Below are 27,358 nucleotides of genomic sequence, written 5' to 3'. Positions count from 1 at the left end.
GCCATGGACCAATCGCATATGGATTTCTATGAAAACGGATGAGCTCTGCAACCAGCACCCAGTGTCTTGAATTGTCTAAATGTTGGTAATGCCACATGTCACGTTCTTGGACCATTCTTATATGTTTTTACGTTTACCATGTGTTTGGCTGGTTTTAATCTGTTTCACAGCTATTGACACTTCTAGAAATGAAGGCAAACCGGTTCAAAGCAGCCAAACGTATGCTTGTGATGTAACAGCATGTCACAGATCGGCTGCGGGTGCATGGAGAGGGCTCACAGGCTAGCTAGTACCGATCGTGGGTGTTGACCCGCACATTGCCGATGGCGGCACATAGTCACTCCCTGTGACGTCATCTGGCAGCGGCAAAGACCCGAGGCTGTCTGGATTTAACCAATTCATTGCTAGCTGCAATCCAAGCCCACAGGAAAACGGCGCAAATGCGTTTTTCAGCAATTTCACTGCATTTGCAATTTTTTTTCCAGTACATGTCAGGGAATAGTAAATACCATCGCTATGAAGTGCAGAAAAGAAGCCGCCATACAACTCTTTACGTGTAAAAAAAAAAGTTATACAGCCCCGTCCTAATGCACTTTGAGTCCGTTTAGAAACTGAATGAAAGTAGTCTTGTCCATGTAATGACAAAAAAAAATTGAAATAAATGTGTCTCCAATGTAAACTAATCTCAAACCAATTGGTTCAGAATAGGTTTGGGGGCAGTCATAGTAAGACATCAGACAGTAAATATCACACAGTCCTGCATCTAAACCTACTGATCTGACACGTGCAGTACAAAACACAGAATAATTTATTATACATAGGAAAGTGCGGTGACATTTCAGAACTGGTCTTGGGTCTGTTTTTCCCAGGAGGGTTCCTGTAGCTTTTGTATTTTACAACCTTGAACCTTGTGCATGATCCATGACCGCTGTGTGCTTATAATCCAAAACTGTGGGGGAAAAGAAAAAAAAAAAAGCATCATATACTATTTAATATATAAGCATATTAAAGCAGCAGATTGTGTATTTTACTCAAGTGTCAGAATGGCAAAAAAAAAAAAAAAAAATTATACTCTACTTTCCTGGTCCTTGCAACCTTGTCTCTGACACACAGACTCATTGGTCTCACTAGTGACCACTAAGTGATGGAGCATTGTCTGTGTGTGAAGAGGGATCACCAGGCCACAGGGAGTATGGGGAGGTTTGATTACTGTATTTTATACATCTGTCAATACATTCATAGACATTTCTTCCAAGCAAGAAAATTCCAGTGCTTATACCAATGATGACCACTAGGTGGTGTCAGTATCACACAGCAGTTAGAGCCGCCTCTGCCTATAATGGACGACTATAAAACAACCACATTTGTAAGGAATAATCTTCTATACAATGTTGTCTTGTGGACAAGAGGCTCATGGACTGCATTATTTTGTTCTCAAGCTACTGTAATCATGAGAAAAAGGCTGTATGAAGGACAAAATATAATTCTAGCAGGAAAGTAATGACATCAGTTATGAAGATAGTAGTGGTGGCACTGAAAGAAAAATAGATCCTGCCTGCTTCTGTGTGGGAAGGCCACATGGATCGTGCTGCTAGCAACACGTGTGACTGCACCCTGAGCCAAAGGGCCCAATCATACGTGCGTTTCTATAAAAACGCAAGCAATTGTTAACCGGAACCCAGTGTCTTGCATAAAAACAAGGAAAGACGCCGGCTTCTCGTTAACGATTTCTTGCGTTTAAACAGAAACACATACGCGATAGGGTCGAGGCCTGTGCCCGTACGCTAGCGCTGTGTTTGTCTGCACCCTAAGGGAGCGCATATCAAAAGCCATCCTTACAGCCAAGTTAGACTCAGACCACGTCTTTGTTAGGTCTCAGTTACTATGAGCCAAAACACACAGAAGAAGTGCAAGTTTCTCCCGCAAGTAGATTGAGGCAAGTAATAATGGAAAGACTTGGGCTGCATTTACACAGACGTATGGCCACCTAGCTGTAGCAGATGGCAGGGTGACTCGTCCCCTCTACATTGCTATGCATTACTTACAGCCCGTAAATACAGTTAAAGATAGACCGGCAATGGCCATGTCCTAAGAGGAACGGCTGTATGGCCACAAGCTTGCGGCCGTACATACATCTCCCTACATTCATGTGCATGCGGCCTTACTCTTGTGTGATCCACCACTTCTGGTTTTTGCTCACAAAAAGTGATACAAAACACTGGATGACATAACAGACGTGATGGTTGCATGTGTTTAGAAACGCATCAATTGCAGCAGTGAGGTAATACTCCCAAATTAAGCGGCGTTTACACCTAAACACTTAGAGAATGCAAAACACAAGTTATTTGTGGCCTACTACCACCAAAACACATGTTGCTTATTTCCAAATGTAAGCCTTTAGGTCTAAAATGATCCGTTTGGGGCTAGTGCCTCCCCTGCGTTTGAATTGGGTTCATAAACACAATTCGAAAGCAACACAACACAGCCTTGTACCAATATACAGTCAAGTATTACTGTGTGCTTGTTTAAAAGGGAGGCACTAGTGTCTAGCACTGGCTGGGACTAAATGACAACCGTATATAAACATATAGCTGTGTAGTCCCCCTTCTATATGTACATTAGCATTTAAATACAGCGCCAAACCTTTTCTTACCTGCCCAGTGTGCCTCCAGCCTGGGTATAATATTTATTATAATCTAATCGTAAGAGAAGCTGAGCCAGGTCAGGATTGATCTGATGGTTGCGGACACTTGATAGGATTTTGAAGAGCAGTGAAGACTGGCAACTAAAACCCTACAATACAAGATCAATGTAAGTAGCACTTAAAGGGATTGAGGGAAAAATAAAAATGTCCGCTTTCTTCCAAAAACAGCCCCAGACCTATTCAAAAGTTGCGACTGGTTTTGCAGCCCAGCTTTGTGTATTTTTGTAGTACAAGCCTGCAATACTAGACACAGCCACTGCCATGTGTGGGGCTGTTTTCAGCTGAAGCCATATTTTTTAATCCTGGATAGCTGCTATAAAATCCAGATTATTTACTTACTTTAACCAGGATATCCAACTGACCAGCACCCCGCTCATCTAGGGGACCCAGGTTTTGGCTGACAAGAGAGCAGAAGCTGTGACACAAATCTAAAATTTCATTAAGACAGTGGAAAACCTGTAAAAATTGACAAAATTGAGATTTCAATTGGTGCGGTGACCAAGAATTGATTTTGTTAGTATATGTAAAATCCCATTCTGTACTTACAGGCTTTAATAAAATGAAGGACTGGGCCAGGAGATTGCTGAGGAAGTGGTCATGGGCCAGGCGGATACTCTCAAAATCCCGTGTAGAGTTGATTTGTTCCAAGAGCTGCGAGAACTGGGATTCCAACACATCTACCTACATTAGATTAAAACAATTAAGCAGGTCATATGTTTAATAGACATTACTCAGCCCAGCAAAGTGCATGTACTCAGAATAGGCTGCTGACAGGCACTTCGGGTGGTGGTTTATCTCCTCTAAGAGGAGACAAGACTTTTTACTGCAAAGCTACTCCCCCTTTTCCTGAGGTCACACTGCTAGTTGGAAGTGTTCCCAAAATTGTCTAAAATGCTTAATAAATGAGCTACAAGGCTTTTTTTTTTTTTTTTTGGAACAAATCACAACTCTGGCCCATTGTTTTTATAATACTTGTGGATGAGTTGCAAACTCGTCGACTCCCTTTTTACGGATCACAATAACTATGTAGCACATCTGCCTTGCAGCACTGGGGTCCTGGGTTCGAATCCCACCCAGGTCAACATCTGCAAAGAGTTTGTATGTTCTCTCCGTGTTTGCGTGGGTTTCCTCCGGGTACTCCGGTTTCCTCCCACACTTCAAAACATACTGTTAGGTTGTTTAGATTGTGAGCCCCATGGGGACAGGGACCAATTTGATATGCTTGTGCAGCGCTGCGTAATCTGTGTGCGCTATATAAATAAAGAATTATTATTTATTTATTTTGCTGAGAGGCAGAGATTCCACATGAAAGTCCTCAAATCATCTCATACTGATAACATATCCTAAATAAGGAGGTTTTAGGATACCTTCAGCATATCACATAGGGCTGCAATTTTAAATCAGCCAAGGAAACAAAATCGAAAAAAAAAAAAAAAAAAAAAAAAAAAAAAACACTATTCCACAATTTTAATATTTGTAACCACTTCCTTACCTGTAAGTAATACTGGAGATTGTCCACCAGAAAAGCCATGTGATTCCGGAGTCGCCACTTTATGGCATCTGTTCTATTAGATTCCAAATGTTTTCTTTGCATCTGTAAAGCCCAGCAGTGCTGGAGTTCAGACTGGACACGTCGGACACTAAGCAAGTACTTGAAGACAACATTGTACCTGGCAGGGCAAAGGTTGGACATTCTAAGGCAGAGCAATGCATTCAGAATTTTCTTTATAAAAGATCAGGCCACACACAATACAATCCAAATTCTCACTCCTTATGTTTTATGTGAAAAAAAAAATTTATTTGCCAGAAGAGGTGTCAGCTGTTCATCATGTGACAAATATCATGGCATTAGGTAAACCAAAAAGATTGATAAGGAAGGACCGTCGTATAACAACAAGTGTAAGCCGAGAACCCCAGTTTTACCATAAAAATCTAGCGAACCTTATTTACTCAGATATAAGCTTAGGGTGGGAAATGCATCCGCTACAATTTAAGAAAATGTCCAGTGACAGAGCCCCCTTATTAATAAAATGTCAAGCATGGCCCCTTAAAAATAATAAGCTTAGTACCAATGCATATAGAGTGTGAGTGTGTGCAAGTGTGTGTGTCTACCCACACTGCTAGAAAGACGCCAGGAGCAGCGAGCGTCAGGGAGTAAATAATGCTTATTCTGTATATGTATTGGTGGAACCAATTTCATAGTATACGGTTGAAGAAAAATAAAAAAATAAAAAACCTACAAAGGCTAAAACCAATTGGCCCAAATAAGTACAAAAAAAACCACTTACTTTTCTAACACAGCTGGAGTGAAGAGAATGTGCAGTGGCCACTGCACCTTATAGGAGAGTCCCAGAGCTGCCCAACCAGATATAGGAGCCTCCCTTGGAGATGTGTCACGTGATGGACCTTCCCGTGGCTGAGACGGGTCTAGATATACAATAAATCGACAATATCATCATCTCTAAAATGACACTACTCACATACCCCTAACACATGAGAGACCACTATTAATAGCCACTAAGGGCCCTTTCACATAGGCAAAGCATGGATAGGCGGGGTGTTACCAGGCGGTGTTCTATAAGAAACTATCTAATGACCCATAAAAACATGTGTAATAAAATTATAAATATCTATAAAATACCTATAAAACAAAGTTAATACCAGAATGCCGGCGCGTGACTATAAATCAAACTCCATGGTGATGCGCTATAGATGAATGGATATCGGATGTGGGAACTAAATAATCCTATGAATAGACTTGCTCTTATTGTTTTGTAAATAGGATACTTTAGCGGTTTTCCGGGTCAATTTGACTACGGAAGCCGACATGGTCCAAAAACAGACCGCGAACTGTCACGCATTATGTTAGAGGATTCTGTGCAGCTCTCGGGGAGGATTGGTCAGGATGGAAAAATGGTAAGTATTATTTGGTTAATTTTGCTGTGGGATGCTTTTATAATATAAGACTGATGTTATTCATTATTTTGAGTGCGTTACAGAAAGAATAGACAATATTTTTGGACATAATATGTTCAGGTGAGTACAGTCTCCGTCATTACCTGAGGGTATACAGTCTATAGATCCAGTAGATTTAATTTTTTCTTTAGGTTTCAGGACCAATGTGGTCAACCGGAATAATATTAATTCTCCCTTCACCTTTAGGTTTTAATGTGCAATACTTGGATAGTCAGCGTTTGAGGACCTTGTGTATAATGTTATACCCATGTTGGTTAGCTCTGCAATGTAAGGCTTGCGTTGTTCTTCCCACATAAGTATAACATTAAACACAAGGTTTAAGGGAGGGTTTCGATAAGGCTAGCAGTTTAACACTGCTAAAAATAGGGTAGCGCTAGGAGCTGCTTACTTTAGTACGCAGCTCTTAGTGAGTTTTTTTAGGGATACAGGATACCTCTTTAAAGCTTTATGCAGCCAGAGAGGCAATGCTCATCACTGGCAAAAGTCGGCTTCTTTAGGGAATTTTCCAAACAATGCTCCCAGGGAAAAAGGTTGCAAATGAAGTGTGCCACAGAAGAAAGCCTTACGGGGGTTTAAAACAACAGCATCTGGGGGCATGAAAACAACACCTTGTTCTGGTGCACAAGGGCACACACACTGTTGAGACTGCATCACTGATGAGTCACAGACTGAACACATTGCACAGGACGCGAGTCCTTGCATCATAAAGACAACCCTGCTGCACTGACAGTTCTTACAGCACCAAAGCTGAGTCCTTGCAACAGATTTCTTCATGAGGCAAGGACATCTGTCCTGTGCAATGTGTTCACAAAGTCTTAACTGTACCACCCTAGGTCACCACATTGGTAGGTACCGGTATGTATTTTAGGTTTTATTGTCTCCAGTTATTGGTTCTAGGAGCAAACACATCTTGGTTAATTTAAAGACATTTTAATGACATAGAATGGAAGCCCAGCAAAAACACATACCTTTCTGCTCCTTTCCATGATAATCAATGGTCAAATGAAGCAGGGGAAGAAGGTTGTCATCATCCAGCAACACCTTATGTGCAGAAAGCTGGAAGGCCACATTGACATCTGCAGGAGGAATAAAGAATCCTTTCATCACAGGACTGATTCTCAGTAATGTCAGTCATACATCTACACTACCAGAGACCAACATGAGCTCATAAAATAGTAATGTAGACATTTATAATTCCAGACAAGATAATGTAACCACCAAGCAGTATCTATGGGCTCCCACTACAACATGACACTTCCAACAGTACATGTCAAAAGACTTTGAGGTCTCTGATCTGCATAGACAAGACCCACAGGGGTGTCCCAGGACAGAGGGGATAATAACAAAGATGAAAAGGGGAGATAAAACAACATTCAGGTGCATTGTTGTCCCACATGAAATTATTCACACAGTGTCACTTTATTTATTCTTAGGAGATGCACACTGAGCCTCCCATAGGAATAACAGAAGGTAAACTGGAGAGTTTGTCTTGTCACATGACGCAAACTAAACACCAGCCAGGAATGGAGCATATAACTCATGAATAAGCATGGTAAATGCTACTGGTGGTAATATTTTATTCATGAGTTATATGCTGCATTCCTGGCTGGTGCTTGTCACATGACGGCAACCAAACTCTCCAGCATACATACATACATACATACATACATACTACACACTCACCGTGTTCTGTGACAGCAGTAGGGGGGGTTTTCAGCATGTGTTGGGCGATGTCAATGAAGGCCTGAAACAATTCACCTCTTCCTAGGAGGTAGAAATCTTTTATAATCTGAAAGAGCAAATTAATTGAACATTAATTGAATAATTAGCAAAATATTATATATAATGGATGGTGTACCATCACTTCTATCTAACTGTTCAGTCACCTAAATTACATTATTCATCTCAAACCCAATGAGCCCTTTATTTTTTAGCTTTTGACTTTGTTCCCCACATTCTAAACATTTATCTTTTTACACAGTTGAAAAGCCTTTATGAGGACTTGTTTTTTGTAAAAAGAGAAATGCACTTTTATTAGTACCAATCTGTTACCAAGCATACAACGTACATACCGAGCCTGCTTTATACTATACCGGAGCCAATGTATCCCCATTTTCTGAAATTAAAGGGTTAAAGCAACCTGTGCTCCCTTTGGCAAAGTTTCACAAAATATCCCATCTCTAACCTGAAACTTGCCCAGCCTTTAACAGCACATTTCAACCACTTCATCAATTATGGGGGTAACAGAAGACAAACCTGCACCTCTGACATCAAGACGAGGACAGGCATCAAGAATACAAATGCAAGATAAAGGAAATATTCAGCCCTTACCTTTAACTGCCCAATCAGATCAGACTCCTCCACCATGAGTTTCCACAAGTGCTGAAATAAAATTAATATTAGACTGAAGAAGTATTGCTCATTCAGTCTCACTGCATAAAAACGACAATGTACTGTATGTACATTATATTGGACAGAACGGATATTGTGAGGTTCTGCAGCATCTCTGTACACTATGTCAGACAGAAAGACAGAGCTTGACATAAAGTTCCACATTTCACCTGAAAAATATCTTCTACAACATTGGCGATTCAGTCATTTCATGGGGAAAAATAGCACTAGAGGAGATATTGTCATTATTGAGCTTTTGTTCCTGGTGTCCGGCTTCATAGAACAGGATCTTACTCCAAGGTGCAGGAGATGAGCCCACTCCATGGCCTGCCACCCCAGCAGGAGGTCCAGCTGCCCCACTGCCATCTTTGTATCAAGTTAATAGTTCTTACACAGCAAATCACTAGGGCAATATGTACGTCAGGAACTATTGATTTCCCATCTTATTTGAAGCAAGGAAACACCTGACATTTACCTACACCCTAAAGACAATATCCCATTAGGAAGACGTCTTACCTCTGCTACAGTGCTTCTGATCCTGTCAAGGACGGACTCAAAGTCTACCAGGCTAAACAGGGGCTGCTGCTTCAACCTATGCAGCTCCGCAGCAAATATATCTTCCTGGTTTTTCAGTATAGAACCTGCGTAAGAAATGCAAGAATACAGTAACCAAGAAAAGTAACGACTAGTAATATTCCAATTTAAATACAAGTGTGGGGTTTCCTGAGCAGGATAGAAAGGGCTCATGCCGTGCGGTTTCCTACCTGTTCTGGTCATATTCACATTCTGGTTTTCAAACATCTGCACAGACTCCCCGACAAATAAAATCTTCTCAGCGACTCTTACAGGGATATAAGACGGCAGCATTTCTACTCGCAGAGAAAACTGCTTGAGGGACGGAGCCAGCATGTTCTCTTCTTCTATAAGCCGCTGCCAGATTACAAAACATGAATAGGAATCCATCATCTCTAAACTAATGGTCAGAAACCTCTGTGTCCTCTTAGGGAATCCTCCATTTCCAACATGTAAGATTATTTACAAAGACTGATGAAGGAATGGATACACTCTGGGTATTAAGCGGTGAAGTCTGAATTGTTACATGTCTTCAGAACATTTATGTGACATCCCTGATATAAACGTTTTATATTTTCTTACCAAGTCTTGTAATTCTCGTAGTTGTTTTCCAGTGAGGCCCCCAATACCCAAGTCATCATCCTCTTCTTCAGACTGGCCGGAAGCATTGCCAGAAGATGGCCCTTGTCTGACGAAAAACTCCTCATACTGGTCCAAAAGAAGTCCATGAAGCATCCAAGCCGAAAGCTGCTTGTACATGACCCCATGACATACAGCTAGGATCCTGGAGAGAGAAGGGGAATATACAATGTACACCTCCAAATAGAAGTCAATGCTAAGGAGAACACGAGGTGCTCTGCGGTGCTTTCTAGGATCTAGTGATGCCTGGATACCAAAAATATACCATGGCGGGGGGGGGCATATCCTCTATTATTCTTCACTTACAAAGAAGATCCACTTTAACCCCTTGACAACTGCCATACAGCTATATGTGTCCTAACTGCACCCACCTCGTGCATATAGAGGAACAGACAGTGGCTGACTTCAAATCTTCAGTAGATAAAGCCATTTGAAGTGTCCCCCCCCCCCCCCCCCAACTCCCCCATCTGTCATCTGAGAGTACAAGTAGTGTAGATTTGTAACGTGTTAGCCATGGAGAGCAGAAGAAGAGTGAGAGTACAAGGGAGAAGGATATGCAGGGCAAAAAAGCCAACAGTCTGCAGAAGTCATGGCACACTCTGCTTCTGAACCTGGGGAAGAGTGATGGATAGACGCTGTGCATATTTTGGTAAAGGTTTATTCAATGTATAATTAATAAAACTATTCTATCAAGTCAAAGTAAAAAAAAAAAATAAATAATGCAGTAATGCTGTTCCAGAACAGAACTTCAGAAACGTATATAAACTGGTGAAATTGTTATTGTATATGATTATAGACAATACGATACTACAGTATGTACAAGTCAAGAGTTTCCTTACTTTTCCAGGGCGCTACGGACTGGTGGGAGCCCCCCACAGCTGTGCTTGTAAATGGTCTCCAAAAGTTGGCAGCCATGAATCTAATGAAACAAAATGATCTCATGTTATTGCAGAATGTAGCGGCTACAGTGTTACACCTAAGGCTTCCCATGTATTGGTCGGACTACTAAAAAACAAATAAAGCCTTAGACGAGCATAGTCATCATCTTTAAGATTTAGACACTGGAGTCTGGTCTGGATAATAAGGTCTTTATGTCAGCCACATTTCCCAAAACAACCGCAGCTCATGTGACCTCAAGGCATCACTGAGACTTGTGATACTTCTACCCCACACTATGATGTAGCAAGGTTCACTCAGTTGAGCTGCGGTCTGTGTTCCTGTTTTACCATATAGAAAAGTAAGGAAGAGGACAGCATAAGTATGTCCAGACTCTAGTTACTAAACTATATTTATTGTATCCAGTCCAGTAGAGAGCAGAGAAAATGAACAAATCTATCAACATCCTAAGCAATAATTATTTAGGTGTGACATATTAATTTCTCTGTTTCTCTATACTATGTGCCCATAAAGGGACGTCCCTGTATCCACATTAATGGCTATATGCATATGGTATATCAAGTATGCCCAATATAGGTCCCACTTCTGGAGCATGTATCCATCTAAAGAAGAGTTAGCAGATAATAGGACATTATTACACATTACAAATAGGAGCTCCAAAAACAGATGAGAAACCGGCAGACCCTTCTATGTAAATAAGGACATAGATGCAAGAACTCTGCGTTCCAAATCCTCAAGTTCTTATCACATCCTTATAGGATAACATGATAAAATGTGGGCTCTATACTGTGTCAGCGAGCTAGTGGAAGCAGAAAAGGATTTTTTTTTGGCATGAGCAGCTCAAGGTGATGATTCTGGGTGCTGTCCCCAGACTTACTGGAATCATGTATACAAAACGGTATTCCTTAGCCGTTTTAGTGGTCACAGAAAAATATAGGCTCTTTACAATGAATGCTGACCTCATGGAAAGGTTAAACTGACATGAAATTTTATACAGAGATTTATTTCTACACTAAATTGACAAATAAGGAGAAAGAACTTAGTCTGAGTATCCCTAAGGAGGAAAGGAAGACTACAGCTTCAAGGCAACATAATACAGAGGAGGTGACATATACAATGTATGTATGTCCCAGCATCTAGTCCTCCACGTCAGGCATTTCTACATCCGCTGTCTAGTAGTCATCATCCTGCTGATAGACATGGCTGACGTACCTTCTGGCTCTTGATCTGCTCCACAACAATCATGACTGAAGGAAAGAGGAGATGGAACTGAAAATAGAAGACATTGGTTTATTTCTTTGGAACTTTCTTCAACAAAACATTACCATGGCGGAGCTATATTACATACACAGCACCAGCATATTCCACTGTGCTTTACAGATCTTTTATTAATATTGTTTTTATTATTATAAACAAACATATTATTATATCGCTACAAACATACAAAACTGTTCTGGTTTCCAACAACAATGGAGCATTGGGTTCTTATCAGACATAAGGCGGTTTGCAGTTCACCTAAGTTGTTATTGACTTTACAGATCTTTTTATGTTTAATCCACATTTATTGAAAGAAACAATGGATAAAATATATTCCAAAATATGAGGGGTGGTCTCGCAGGACCTAAACTTTACAGAACTTTTTAAACCTCTTTTCACTAGTTATGGCAGGGGTCGGGAACCTATGGCTCGCGAGCCAGATGTGGCTCTTTTAGAGGCCGCATCTGGCTCGCAGACAGGGTGAGCGATTCGGACGCCCACCATGTAATTCCATCGCACCTGTCTCTTTAAGACAGGCGCGATAGACATGCAGAGCGATGCAGCCCCTGCGTCGCTCCGTACTTTGCAGGACACAGGCGGCCGATGACGTCACGGCGCCTGTGTCTCTGCGCGGAGGTGTGGGAAGTCGGAACCGCGGGAAGACGGAGCTGTCAGTAGAAGCGGTGAAGAAGCGGTGTGGAAGCAGAACTGCATGTAAGTATAAGTTTTATTATGTTTTTTTTTTGGCAATTTCTGTATTGTATTTTTTTTGGCATTTATGGGGAATGAGTGGCCTATGGGATCGGGATACTTACTGGGGGAAATGGATCCTTTTTTTGTTACTGGGGGATCTGCATACTCACTATACTTGGGGGATCTGCATACTCACTATACTTGGGGGATCTGCATACTCACTATACTTGGGGGATCTGCATACTCACTATACTTGGGGGATCTGCATACTCACTATACTTGGGGGATCTGCATACTCACTATACTTGGGGGATCTGCATACTCACTATACTTGGGGGATCTGCATACTCACTATACTTGGGGGATCTGCATACTCACTATACTTGGGGGATCTGCATACTCACTATACTTGGGGGATCTGCATACTCACTATACTTGGGGGATCTGCATACTCACTATACTGGGGGATCTGCATACTCACTATACTGGGGGATCTGCATACTCACTATACTGGGGGATCTGCATACTCACTATACTGGGGGATCTGCATACTCACTATACTGGGGGATCTGCATACTCACTATACTGGGGGATCTGCATACTCACTATACTGGGGGATCTGCATACGCACTATACTGGGGGATCTGCATACGCACTATACTGGGGGATCTGCATACGCACTATACTGGGGGATCTGCATACGCACTATACTGGGGGATCTGCATACTCACTATACTGGGGGATCTGCATACTCACTATACTGGGGGATCTGCATACTCACTATACTGGGGGATCTGCATACTCACTATACTGGGGGATCTGCATACTCACTATACTGGGGGATCTGCATACTCACTATACTGGGGGATCTGCATACTCACTATACTGGGGGATCTGCATACTCACTATACTGGGGGATCTGCATACTCACTATACTGGGGGATCTGCATACTCACTATACTGGGGGATCTGCATACTCACTATACTGGGGGATCTGCATACTCACTATACTGGGGGATCTGCATACTCACTATACTGGGGGATCTGCATACTCACTATACTGGGGGATCTGCATACTCACTATACTGGGGGATCTGCATACTCACTATACTGGGGGATCTGCATACTCACTATACTGGGGGATCTGCATACTCACTATACTGGGGGATCTGCATACTCACTATACTGGGGGATCTGCATACTCACTATACTGGGGGATCTGCATACTCACTATACTGGGGGATCTGCATACTCACTATACTGGGGGATCTGCATACTTACTATACTGAGGGATCTGCATACTCACTATACTGGGGGATCTGCATACTCTTTATACTGGGAGGACTGGGGGATCTGGATACTCTTTATACTGGATACTCTTTATACTGCAAGGCTCTGTATATAGTTTGAATTGATGCGGAATTCTATATAGTTGTACATAATATAAACTGGCAGGTGGCTATATTAGGCTGTAAATAAATTAACTGTGATGGGGCCTCTGAATATAATAAAACTGGGGTGGGGGAATTTATATATGGGGCAAAATTTATCAAGCAGGCCTGCTCTTTTTGTCAGCATCTTTTTGTCAATAGGAGCTCAGTGGGAGGCGAAATTGCCCAATGTGGATTTCACCTGGACTGAAATTGGGCACCATACACAGCCCTTGTTTATTGCGGCCAGCACTGAGAATGAAGTGCAATTTGTTTCCTCTTCCTGTCACAGTGAGGCTCATTTACTAAGGGTCGGGTTGTTCAACTTTTTCAGGGATTACACGGTTGCACAGATAATTAAGAAGCTCCAGTGTCTCTTCTTCGCTCAGAGATTTTTTTGTTTCCAGGAAAGACCGGAAGCTGTGAAGCTATCAGCGCCATATTGGGGAAGGACACCAAGTTAAGAAGAAGCCACCTCCAAATTTAAGACTCCTCCCAAGGATAAAATTTGAGGTAAGAAAATAAGCACAAAGGGGTTTTATTAGATAAAATTATGATGTTCTGGATGTAATAGGTACGTGTTGCTTGTGGTTATTGGACGTAATAGGTATGGGAATCGGGACACCACCTATAGTCACTGGATGGGGAACCTACTGGGTAGCTATACAGCTGACTTCATATCCACCCAGTGGGCCATACTGGGGTGTAGAGAGTGACCCTAACAGCTGAACACAGCCAGTGCCAACACCAGACAAACTCGAGCCTAAAAGAACTCAGCTCTTCTAGAGGTCTACTAAAGCTCTGTGGCACAAGGACCCAAAGAAACATGGAGCTGGCCCTCCTTACAGACAAATCCACAGATCTAAATCTAAGAAGTAATGACTCCATGCCTTCTATTCACTCCCACAGTACCTCCCTTTATTGAAGAAGATGGCTAAAAGAAAAAAGGATGAGGAGTATCGTACTTTTCAGCAGGAATGGACAGAGGAATTTGCCTTTGTGGAGAGAGCAGGTTCACCTGTCTGTCTAATATGCAATGATAAAATTGCATCAATGAAACGTTCAAATATCAAGCGGCACTTCGATACACGCCATGCTTCATTTGCATCAAAATATCCTGCAGGAGACAGCAGGAAAAAAGCCTGCCAAGAGCTACTGTGCAAAGTGCAAGCTAGTCAGCAGCAACTTCGTGTTTGGACCCAACAAGGAGACTGGAATTCGGCTAGCTTTGCTGGTACTTTAGCGATTGTCAGAAATGGAAAGCCATTCACAGATGGGGAGTATGCCAAAAAGTTCATGCTTGATGTTGCCAATGAACTTTTTGACGATTTTTCTGATAAAAGCAAGATAATCAATAGGATAAAAGACATGCCTCTGTCAGCAAGAACCGTTCATGATCGTGCCATCATGATGGCAAATCAGATTGAGGCATCACAAGTGAAGGACATAAATGCAGCTCCATTTTTTTCCCTTGCTTTGGACGAGTCAACTGACGTGAGCCACATATCTCAGTTCAGTGTAATTGCAAGGTATGCTGTCGGTGACACACTGCATGAGGAAAGTCTTGCCGTTTTGCCTCTGAAGGGGACAACCAGAGGGGATGATTTGTTCAAGTCTTTCACTGAGTTTGCTAAAGAAAAAAAATCTACCGATGGATAAACTTGTTTCAGTGTGTACCGACGGTGCTCCATGTATGGTGGGAAAAAACAAAGGATTTGTAGCTCTTCTTCGTGAACATGAAAAGAGACCCATCCTAAGTTTTCACTGCATCCTACATCAGGAGGCGCTTTGTGCTCAAATGTTTGGTGAGCAGCTTGGTGAGGTGATGTCACTTGTCATACAGGTAGTCAACTTTATTGTTGCCCGGGCTTTAAATGATCGTCAGTTTAAAGCACTGCTGGATGAGGTTGGGAATAATTATGGTGGTCTGCTTCTGCACAGCAATGTGCGTTGGTTGTCAAGAGGGAAGGTGCTCAGTCGTTTTGCGGCTTGTCTGAGTGAAATACGGACTTTTCTTGAAATGAAAAATGTTGAGCATCCTGAGTTATCCAACACCAAATGGCTCCTGAAGTTCTATTATCTTGTGGACATGACTGAACATCTGAACCAGCTCAATGTGAAAATGCAAGGTGTTGGAAATACAATTTTATCACTTCAACAAGCTGTGTTTGCATTTGAAAATAAGCTAGAACTGTTCATCACGGACATTAAAACGGGTCGTTTATTGCACTTTGAAAAACTGGGAGAGTTTAAGGATGCATGCACAGCAAATGACCCTGCTCAACATCTGGATATTCAGCAGCTAACAGGCTTCACATCTCATCTTCTGCAGACATTCAAAGCACGCTTTGGAGAATTTCGTGAGCACACTCGTCTTTTTAAGTTCATCACCCATCCACACGAGTGTGCACTGGACAGCACTGACCTGAGTTACATCCCCGGTGTCTCTGTCAGAGATTTTGAACTACAAGTTGCTGACCTGAAGGCCTCAGACATGTGGGTGAATAAGTTTCTTTCACTTAATGAAGATTTGGAAAAACGCACACGACAGCAAGCAGAGTTGGCGAGCAAACACAAGTGGAGAGAAATGAAACAACTTCAACATGCAGACCAGCTGATTGTCAAAACTTGGAACGCGCTTCCTGTCACATACCACACACTGCAGCGTGTGGATATTGCTGTACTGACAATGTTTGGCTCTACTTATGCTTGTGAGCAGTCTTTCTCACATCTAAAGCACATTAAGAGTAACATACGGTCACGTTTAACGGATGGAAATCTCAATGCCTGCATGAAGCTTAACCTCACCACGTATCAACCAGACTACAAAGCCATCAGCAAGTCCATGCAGCACCAGAAGTCACATTAATAGTAGAAAGTTCGTTATTGTTGGTTAACAACAGCATTAAACGTTATTATTTTATAAAAAAAGAATTTGCACTTTATGTAAAACTATTTAATAAAGTTAAATTGTTTGTTACCCTGGGTGTACCGGCTGGTTTGTACCATAGTAAGAAGTTGTGCTTTAGCACCCACTTTTTTTGTTCACTTTATTTAAGACCAACACTTTTAAAGGGCCACTGACAGAAAAATTGCTCCAGCAGTCACTTAGTACAGTAAGGAGTATTTCTCCCTCCTGTACAAAGCCACAACTGGTCCGAAACAATGGTAATTCTCTGTAAAATAAAAAATAGATAACTTACATTGGAGCTTGCTATGCAGGACATCTCCTTCAGCACTCTGGCCTCTTCCTTCTTCTGCGCAGGCCTGAAAGCTGCATCTCTCATCGTCAGGTGGGAAGAAGCCAGATCCAGGCAGCACATTAAAAAGAAACCAGGGTCCTGGACAAGATGCCCTGCATCACAAGCTCAAATGTAAAATATCTATTTTTTTATTTTTTACAGGGAATTAGCATTGTTTCTGTCCAGTGGTGGCTTAGTACAGCAGGGGGGGATAATCCCTGCTGTACTAATGACTGCTGGAGCGATTGTTCTGTCAGTGTCCCTTTAAACATATTGTACGGCTCTCGCGGAATTATATTTTAAAATATGTGGCGCTTATGGCTCTCTCAGCCAAAAAGGTTCCTGACCCCTGAGTTATGGCCTATTGAACTGAGGATTTACTTCATCAGTGAAGTTTTCATTATTTATCTCATGATTATTAGGTTTTACAATAAACAATTTGTTCTTAGGTGAACATTTCCTACAAGACAAGGTGTATGTTTTAACCGCACCATTGTGGATGCCATCAAGAGAGAAAAAAAGAATTAAATTCTTTTGAGAAGCAACTGGATCATCATTTTTAGTATTTAAATCATTCATCTAATAGGGAACATGTTTATTCTTTAGGATAATATTCAACCACAAGATCCTTATTACAGGGAGACATTATTGGTTTGCTCTTGGATACAGAGTTTTTTTTTTTCTTCTAATTAATGTTACAGAAACGACAGCATGAACCACAGCCCCTGGTGGATTATTGACTATTGTTATCTTGAGGACAGATTATTAGGCATCATCCTAAAATGACATCTAATAACAGCGTTGTGATGAAAGCAACAATACAGATTTATTGCCCATTAATGTGCTACGGCTCTACAGAAACATTCAGGAGTTTCTGTAAACATCCCAAAATGTAGATGACAGAGTCGAGTCCAGGCCTTCCCAAGCCCCAGTCTGTGTATACATGGAATAGCTGTCCGGATCAGGCAGTTTCCTTGTATCAACAGATCAATGAACAGTAATGTGTGATACATGAACTCACCTGATCAAGAGAGTAGTTTATGTGCGATATCGAAAGATGTGGATCAGCCAAAAACTGTAAAAAACATAAGAGTGAAGTTAAACAAAAAAAAAAAAAAAAAAGGTATCTGTTCGCAATTGCGGCAGTACAGGGAATATCTGCTGACTGGTAGGACGCCAGTCAATCATAAAACACAAATCTTATATTCCCGAATTGAATGGCAATGAGCATAGCCACTCAATGTAACACTATGAGATGCCGCTCCATTCATCTCTAAAGCACTGGGAGTGCTGCGCTGGACTACTATTGGCTAGGAGACTCTGTGAATTCCACTTTTTTACTGGTACCTTGGCGACATCATTAGTGAGATCCTGTAGTTAAGGGAAAATTGTTCCAACCCGTTTAAGGGGAGGTTAAATTTTGAAAAACTTTTGACAAACTTTCTGTGGATTTGTAAACTACACAATGGAAGCCAAGTGGGAACAAAGGCACAAAGTTGAGAACTTCTGGAAACTCACTCAGGGTCTCGTCACTCAAACCAAGACCAATCAAAACTTGTGACATGTAATTAGGACTTAGGTTTATAGAGGGGAATGGGAAATGGGAATACCCAGAGGAAATCCATAAATATACCTGGTCAGACTTAAAAACTTTGCCTGCCAGCGCTACAAGGCACCTATGCCACCCGATGCACCTCAGTGCTGCTCCAATACCCAACATGACACATATAAGCTTTGCCATAGGATATATATTCAATGATATTTCCAGGGCCACATACAAGTGTATATTATTACCTCTTGCTCCAGGTCTAATAGAGCTTGTCTGTAAGGCTGAAGAATGGATTCTAAACCTCTGCAAAAAGCCCTTAAATAAATTCCATGCAGCCCGACCTGCCCAGGCTGCAAGGGGTGGTGATCCTGGACGAAAGAAGAACAAGTATTATTTATACACAGCACAAATAATGATACAAATGGATGTGCACAGAAGATTAAAAACCTTTTACTGCCACACACTCCGCATTGCTGGATGGTTATACAAGCTTATAGGTCTAGTTGAATCTCTAGGGGAAATCATTGTGCGCCAGCATATAAGGGAAGCCTCTTCCCCCACCACCCTGGATATATCAAAAGGCACAGATTTACACAAAAAACGGTGAACATTTAAAAGGTAGGCCCCTTGAAATAATCTCAATTATGCATTAATTAGGTAATTGCAATTATGTCAGCGCTTGTACGCCAAAAACTACTTGAAGGTCCAGGTAAATGTTCACTATAGGATCTATCACTATATTTATTCCCAGCATTTGCTTTGGTTTTCAGAATATCCATGTTATTCTCATTATTCTGCCCCTCCCCCACCGCGAATCAAACTATGGCTGGCAGCGGCCCTTCCCCCACCACAGAGCAGAATTTATCTGTTTTATGTAATGATGGTGGAACCACAGGATCCACAGGATATCATTGTATACGGATAATTCAAGTGTCAGGGAGTTCACCAGTAGTCACTAGGAGAGTGACTAATTTTTTTGAAGTGTTTCATACCCCTTACAGAAAATGAAGTAACTTTCATAAAGTTCTTGAGGACATACCGTAGATTTATATATAGATTGAATTACCAAAAGAGAATAATACATCTTAAATGTCAGGAACAAAAACTAAACTAAAACATTGTCCCCACACGTCACTACTCACTTTCAATAAGAATACTTGTCATGATCTTAAAAATAGGTTTCTGAAATTAGCTGCTGTGACAATTTGTAACTTCTGAATACATACTGGGTATCGCGCCATATAAAGAGTAACAAGTTCTATCATGTACCCATGCCCGACTGTGATATAGATAGAGATAGATAGAGATAGATAGATAGATAGATAGATATATATCTATCTATCTATCTCTATCTATAATAGATCCATATGGTACTTGTCTGTGGTGTCCTTGATCCAAGTCACCCACTATATCAGGCTAAACTTCAAGGATTTCGAATACCACTGAAACAATGATGCACCTTGACTCATTCTCAGAGATACCCGAGAGCTGTGCAATTTCCAATGTACCCATAATACTGAATGGAGTGGCAAATGCTGGACTTTCTGCTGCATTCAATTCGTTATAAAGAACAGTGGGGGTCCCAGTAGTCAGACCTCCCCCAATCAGATTGTTATTCCCCATCTTACATTTGTGTATGCATCTCAGACAAGCCCCTTCCCCTCCTCCATGTAGTCCTACCCCTACTGCTCCAGCAGATCAGCAGAGGACACTGACGCCCTTCTCTCTTCTCAATGTTCCTGGACTTCTTTTTGAAGCTGCTTTTTACTATAAGCATGCATTAATGGAAACCCATCATAATGAGGATCCATCACAGGGGAAGACACATGGCCGTGATCATAATCATTACCCTCTCCCCTAGAATAAGCCTTGCTGTCCATCTCCTCCTGCTCACAGGTTCTAGTATTGTTTAGTAGCAGCAATTATACTGCCCTGTCTCTTCTGGGATTAAACACTCTACGCAGCATTTTATCATAGCTTTAAGGCTGGCGGCACACAACCATGGTTGGTCCATGAAAAATGGATCATGCACTGACCAGAGTTCTAGGACCGACTACAGTACAGAGAGCATACAGCATAGTGAGGTATGATACAAGGCGTCGCTTCTTCTCATCAAAACAGCAGGGGCTCCTTACATCATTTATCACTATGCACAGAGTTCCATCTCTGGGACTGTGGTTGGTCTGTGAAATCCAGCTAGTGCAACTTTTGTTGTCCATGGTCGTGTCCTGCCAGCCTAAGGGGGGTTTAGATACCCTAAAAACCTGTGGTACAAAAGAGAATATCAGGACACACAAGATAAACTCTGAAGCTCTCTATGGTCACTATGATCCAGGGGACCCTGCTCCTTTTTAAAAGCAGTCCTTTTTATTCACAATAAAACCATAACATAATATATCGGGGACATGGGACATTACCACCGTGGGTTATCGATTTACAACTACAGATCCATTCCATGTGCTGCATAATATTGCTAAAAACAGAATCTTAATTATTTCTTGAGAAATCTTAATTTGCATTGTACCTTTAAATGAAAGATTTATAGTCTGTGCCCACTCAAAGATACAGAGTGCCTGAAAGCCACAACAAAATTTGTCAACTTATCATAGATTTCTGCTGTGCATCATGTTCTGTGGTGTCTGGCCTTACCATGCCGACCATAACCTGTGTTAGTGGACAGATTTCCGTAGATCAAACAGTGACAACCAGTCCTCATGGCAGATGCTAAACTAGTCGATAAAGCCCTGCACCATGAACTGCCTCTTATAAAGATGGAAGCTCATGGAGGACATATTCATCTGCATCATATACAGTATATACAGAGTTCAAAACACCACGTGTGCCACCACACATGGCATTTTGAACCCGTTTTTGGTCCATTTTTAAGCAGTCCGTTAAAAAATGCATGTGTTTTTTGAAAACGTATCCGTTTTTGACCAGTTTTAGTTAAGATAATTGATAAAACCTGTCAAAAAACTGCATCCGTTTTTTAAAACCGCATCTGCTTTTTGAAAATGCAGGCGTTTTCAAGAAACTGATGCGTTTTTTTAAACGCATGCTTTTTTTACGATCTGAAAATGAACTAAAAACGGCTGGTGCCACACGTGCGTTAATTTAATGCAAAACACCGGTGGCTCGTTCCCGATCGCAGGCGTTTCCATAGATCCGCTGATTCGATCGGGCCATGGCCCACCACGGTGGGTGCGGCTTTGTCTGCGTTTTCAAACGCCTCAGGCCGGCTTGCAAACGCAGACAAAGTCGCGCCCACCAGGACGGGCCTCGGCCCGATCGCATCGGCGTTTCTATGGAAACGCCTGCGATCAGGAACGAGCCGCCGGTGTTTCGCGTTAAATTAACGCAAAACACCGGCGGCTCGTTCCCGATCGCAGGCGTTTCCATAGAAACGCCGATGCGATCGGGCCGAGGCCCGCCCCGGTGGGCGCGACTTTGTCTGCGTTTGCAAGCGCAGACAAAGCGCCCTGTGTGGCGCCGGCCTCAGGGTGCTGTCACACGTCGCGTTTACTGCATGCGTTTAAAAACGCATTGTTACAGCTGAAGGGATATTTCCCTAATTAAACAGCTGTTAACGCTTGCGTTTGCAAAACGCAAGCGTTAACATCGCGGTTAACGCATGCGGTTGTTAACGCATTGTTAACACGTGTGTTAACATCACGGTTAACACATGCGGTTTGTAAACGCAGGTGTTAACAGCTGTTTAATTAGGCAAATCTCCCTTCCGCTGTAGCAATGCGTTTTTAAACGCATGCAGTAAACGCGACGTGTGACAGCACCCTCAGGGTGAAGACACACATGGCGTTTTTTGGGCCGTTTTTACTAAGTGCGTTTTCAGATCATTAAAAACGCATGCGTTTTTGTCCGTTTTTCCGAAATTGCGCAATGAAAAACGGACAAAAATGGATGCGTTTTCAAAAAACGCATGCGTTTTTAAAAAAACGGATGCGTTTTTTTACGCATGCGTTTTTAACGATCTGAAAACGCACTTAGTAAAAACGGCCCAAAAACGCCACGTGTGTCTTCACCCTCAGGGTGCGGTCACACGTCGCGTTTACTGCATGCGTTTAAAAACGCATTGCTACAGCTGAAGGGGTATTTCCCTAATTAAACAGCTGTTAACGCTTGCGTTTACAAAACGCAAGCGTTAACGCATTGTTAACGCATGCATTAACATCGCGGTTAACGCATGCGGTTGTTAACGCATTGTTAACGCATGCGTTAACCGCGATGTTAACACATGCGTTTTGTAAACACAAGCGTTAACAGCTGTTTAATTAGGGAAATATCCCTTCAGCTGTAGCAATGCGTTTTTAAACGCATGCAGTAAACGCGACGTGTGACAGCACCCTCAGGAACAAAACTCCTAAATTACCAATTAAACTAGCGTGAAACCTCATTCACCTGCTGCTGAACATGGCCAGTATACTGCTCTATGAACTCTGTGAAACGAATATAGTCTGTTCCCAACTTGCAGAGACGGTTCAGTACACTGGTCTCTCCGGGATGAAGAAATGGCAGATCCTGAGATACCTGCAGAGCAAACACACAGTTATGTTATTCTGTTTATTAAAAGGCACAATAATGATCACTAGAAAATACCATAGAAGATCTATCCTTAGGCTACCGAGACACATAATAAACACTCGACCTGCTCCTCATGTGTAGCATGAGCTCAGAAGAGCCCATAGATGGATAACAAGGCCGGATGGATAGTATGCCTATGGAAACCTCAATGTGGTACTAGTGAGGCTTGGATTTTGAAGACAAATAATTCACACAAGTTTCATTTTTCTAAAATATATTTCTGTTTGCACCTTTCTACCTAAGAAATTTGTCATGAAACCACCAGACAAGGCATTGTAAATCTCCCCCATTACATTATACATGGGAGAATCTACTTATGGCAAGACCATTCCATCTACTTTATGACTGCGGGATTGTACTAATTTACATGATTTATTACATCTTGTATTGGAATCAATAACTGTTTTAACAATAGACAGTAGATTTTGCACTCCTCATTAGCATCAGACGGTAGCACCATCTACAGTGCGACTGGTCTTGCATTAGCTTTCTCAGCCACAACTATCAAGTCCCCGTTTTCACAAAAATCGGAAACTTTTCCCCAAGTATGTGCTGCACTCACCATTATTCTTTATGTGAACTGCAATGGTCCAGTACACGTAATATTATTTACACTGCAAACTGTTTGAGATAACAGCCAAGATCTTGGCGACCAGAACACGAATAAGATTATTAAAAAAAGCAATTTCCCCTAACTAATATTGGAACATGTGACTCTCACACAGCTGAAGATTCAGTCTGTCGTACTCAGGGCTTTGGAGTCTGTAAGCCAAACGTCAACTCCACCAAAACGGTATCCAACTCCATGGGCCCGTTTTCCTGGTAACTCTAGCAGTGCTGAGAAAAATGCTGGGATTCCTTCCCAGTGCTTTATTCCTCTGATCTGTAGCAGAGGAGCTTCACCACTGAGCATGTACATAAAGTGCAGGCACGTGCATCTCAACTAAAAGCCTAGAAAAGGATGCAGAACCAGCGGCTTACAGGCTAAAAGCCTTGATAAATGTTGGTGAAAGGCATTTTAGACAACTTTTTGGCGCAAAATCACCAGAATTGTGGCGCAAGTGCATTAATAACCACCCCCCTTTTCTTGTGTTATATGCATAAGTGTAAGGACCCAGAGCAGCCCAAGGAGTGGCAAGTACTTGTCTACTGTACTGCTCCTGGATCCTCTCCTGGTGCATCTATGCTCTGAGTCCTGAAGTTAACGAATACAACCAGCCGGGGAGCTGAGCGGCACATGGAGGAGAGAAGAAGCTGCCATGTCGCCCAAGGAGCAAGGACGCAGGACTGGTAAGTACTTGTCAGCTGTACTGTACTGCTCCAGGTCCTCTCCTGCTCCTGGCACAGTTCTGCTTCAGGTCCTTATTCCGGCGCATACAACCAGCATGGGACACAGAGAAGAGCGGCACGTGGAGGAGAGAAGAAACTGCAGTGCAGAGGGAAGAGAAGGAAGGATTGATTCATTTATTTGTCTGCTCTGACTTCTAGTGCTTTTATGCTCTTGAGGGTTTCACCATTATTATCTGCTCTTGGGGGTCTTCAGTACGGTTATTGTCTCTACTATTATTGTCTCCTCTGAATGCAGTATTTGGTTGCAGGGGTAGCAATTATTGCTGCCCCGTTATGTTTCTTATATTAACTAAAATAAACATTGAGTAAAATATAAAGCTCTCGTATTTTGTGAGAAACTCCCTTGTGCATATAGTCTCTGCTAACAGACAGAACTATCTGTACAAAGTATGGGAGAGATAAATGCTCCAGAGTTGTGCCATAATGGGCTTTAGATGCTGTGACAGCGAGTTCCAGGTCTCCAGACTTCTCACATCCTCTGGGATCAGGAAAAGAAGAGAGGACAAGGCGTCAGGACCCAGGCAGATGTTGGGGTGCTGACTCCCACCTGTGGGTGCGTATGGACATGAAGGAAATCCAAGAAGGAATGCAGCCCCCCCCCCCTAAAGTGTACCACAAGGAGGACAGACATGAGGACAAGCCAGGGGTCAGTACCTGACACTCCAGAGGTTTGGAACTACTACTCCCAGCAGGCAATGGCAGCCTGAACCTGTACTCCAGCCATGATAGGACCCCTCTGTATGAACATTAGTAGTACATGAAGGCAGAGCACTGCATACACAGCAATACAATGCAACAACCTCCCCAGCTATACCCCACCTGCAGGCCTGTCCGCTTGTTCCAGGTGAAGATGCTGCCGGGATAGCCGCTCAGGGCCAGGAGCAGCTCATGGATCATCTTCACGGGCGCAGACACCGGCAGTCACCGCGATGTCCCTCAATGTTTACATCAGTCCCTGCCGCCACCACTGCCCGCCAGCCTGAGCTTCAAAACCCGCCGAACTACAACTCCCGCCGTGCATTGCGAGGCAGCGGCCTGAATCCTCCCTCCCAGCATGCATTGCTGAGCCTCCAGTGACAGCTACCGTAATGTACGGCGCAGCTACCGTATTTATGTGAAGAGCTGTCTTGTAACAGAAATGAGTTCACTTTTGTGCTGGGCCCGAACATCTGGAGGAATATTATACCCCAGCATGTACAGGGATCAGTGCTGGAGGCTGTTACCAGTATGTGAATAGCATCTAATACTGATAGGACGTTACACTGCAGCTGTAGTCACACATATACATACAAGTCCCAGAGGGAGGATGTGCTTATGAAATATAGTAAGCATGAAATAAACTACTGCATCATTACCACATAGCAAAGAACAGACCACTGCCAACAAGGTTCACACATTGCATCAAAGTGACTTATAAAAAGTTATGTAGACAACGGGGGATTTATCAAAACTGTCTAAAAAAAACTGTTCTTGTTGTTCATGGCAACCGCTCAGAGCTCAGATTATTTTATAAACTGTGATGGGAAGATGTAGTGATGGGAATTACAGCTCTTCTTAGCGTGCCGGCTCATTAGGCTCTGCTCACTAAGAATAACCTGGCTCATCTGGCTCCTGAGCGACCCATCATTAGGAAGATGAGAGCTGATAAATTAGACCCAATGGCACACATTTATCGAAAACAGTGAAGTGTGAAGGTGGTGCCAGATTCATGAATTGTGGTGCCTGTTCTTCATGTATCTGTCCCCCCTTGCACTGCTCCGACAGAGTGCACCAACCTTTTTTTTTTGTGCACCTTAAACATGGGGGGTGCAATACATTGGGGGGGGGGGGATTTACTAATTGTGGCAATCAGTCTCCGGAAAGCACAGCCCGATGTATTTAAGTGGCGCACGGCTGTTAGTAATTAATGGGTAGACGGAACTGATCAGTCGGGCGCCATAAAAATGCCGACACCAATGAGAAAATCTTACATGGACTACGCCTTAATTTTGCTAACTGACCAATTTTTTCCTGGTTGGAATAGCGCCTAAAAATTCAGAAAAAATACACATAAATGTGGAGGATAATGTGGAAACGTTAGGCCATGCCCACTTGCGCCAGAAAAAGACGGAGGAGTCGGGATAGTCGGAAACATTTGTTCTTTCTGGCGCAAACTCATAAATGATCCGCAACAGTTCTGCGCCAAAAAAACATTAAAATCCCGGCAATTTTTGGGCGAAGATGCGATAATACATGTGCCCCATTCTGTTGTACACTGCATGATAAATGTGGCGTATAGTCCAATTGTACACTGTACAACCCGTTCAGTGCTGAATTTTGGGTGACATTTACTAAGGGTCTGCACACAGCATTTCCGTCAGGTTTCCCAACTATTTCCGATTTGCACCACATTTAACAGGGTTTTTTTTGCGCACGCCAACATTTATGCGACACAAATCGGGGGACGTGGCCGTCAGACAACCCGACTGATTCGGACTAAGCACAGGATTTAAAATTCAAATTGTGTCGCAAGATCAGCACTCACATACACCGGGAAGAAGAAGGTGAACTCTGGCGGACCTCGGTTGGGAAGCAACACATGCAGGATATCAGGCGCACGGACTTCATCCTCGTCGGACAACGCACCTCGGGGATCACCACAGGACCGGGTAAGTAAATGTGCCTCAATTTGTCTCAAGTCCGCCTTTATTTGCGCCTGGTTTGTTACGTTTTCCTGTCTTGTAATTTACGTTAGTTGTTTCTTTATTTATCTTAATTTTTTCACAAAAATGTAAATGCATGTACATTTTGTCCAAATGCATAGACTAATAGTTAAAGGAAATCTACCATTTGATTTGATGCATTATGAAACAAACATACCTTGAGAGTGCTGTAGCTACACTGATGCAGGAACATATCTTGTTTAATCCCTGAATTGAGTGGTTTTGCTGCAAAAACAATTATAAAATTATGATAATGAGGCTCTGTCGCTCCCGTGGCTGCCCCGGTGCTTCTCCTCTTACCCTAATTATGCACTGCTCAATTTTATAATTGTTTTTTGAGCAAAACCTCTTATTTC

At 42.5% G+C, this 27,358-nt stretch overlaps 1 protein-coding gene across 1 annotated transcript; it reads right to left on the bottom strand.

Moving 5' to 3' along the window:
* Window positions 1-790: 790 nt before the first annotated feature.
* Window positions 791-25,372, bottom strand: TUBGCP4 (tubulin gamma complex component 4). Its single transcript, XM_072148369.1, has 18 exons — window positions 25,120-25,372; window positions 22,768-22,896; window positions 18,597-18,719; window positions 17,824-17,877; window positions 11,393-11,449; window positions 10,123-10,202; window positions 9,227-9,428; window positions 8,836-9,001; window positions 8,588-8,712; window positions 8,012-8,062; window positions 7,364-7,469; window positions 6,649-6,756; window positions 4,993-5,131; window positions 4,197-4,374; window positions 3,251-3,385; window positions 3,044-3,160; window positions 2,654-2,793; window positions 791-949 (listed from the first exon to the last, which is right to left on the bottom strand). Exons 1-18 carry the CDS (start codon window positions 25,195-25,197, stop codon window positions 937-939), a joined length of 2,001 nt encoding a protein of 666 aa, XP_072004470.1. The 5' UTR covers window positions 25,198-25,372; the 3' UTR covers window positions 791-936.
* Between the last annotated feature and the right edge of the window lie 1,986 nt (window positions 25,373-27,358).

The sequence above is a fragment of the Engystomops pustulosus genome, chromosome 4 (genome assembly GCF_040894005.1).
Source record: "Engystomops pustulosus chromosome 4, aEngPut4.maternal, whole genome shotgun sequence".
NCBI lineage: Eukaryota > Metazoa > Chordata > Amphibia > Anura > Leptodactylidae > Engystomops > Engystomops pustulosus.
The sequence above is the reverse complement of the archived record's forward strand: the minus strand, read 5'-3'. Positions and strand labels throughout refer to the sequence as shown.

What these genes read in the sequence shown, in the direction of transcription:
- TUBGCP4 (XM_072148369.1), bottom strand. Translation starts at nt 25,197, where the DNA reads ATGATCCATGAGCTGCTCCTGGCCCTGAGCGGCTATCCCGGCAGCATC. An exon ending in TCAGAAGCACTGTAGCAGAG is followed by an intron (nt 8,063 to 8,587) that starts GTAAGACGTCTT and finishes ATTTTATTTCAG; the next exon opens with CACTTGTGGAAACTCATGGT. An exon ending in TACTGCTGTCACAGAACACG is followed by an intron (nt 6,757 to 7,363) that starts GTGAGTGTGTAG and finishes TTCCTCCTGCAG; the next exon opens with ATGTCAATGTGGCCTTCCAG.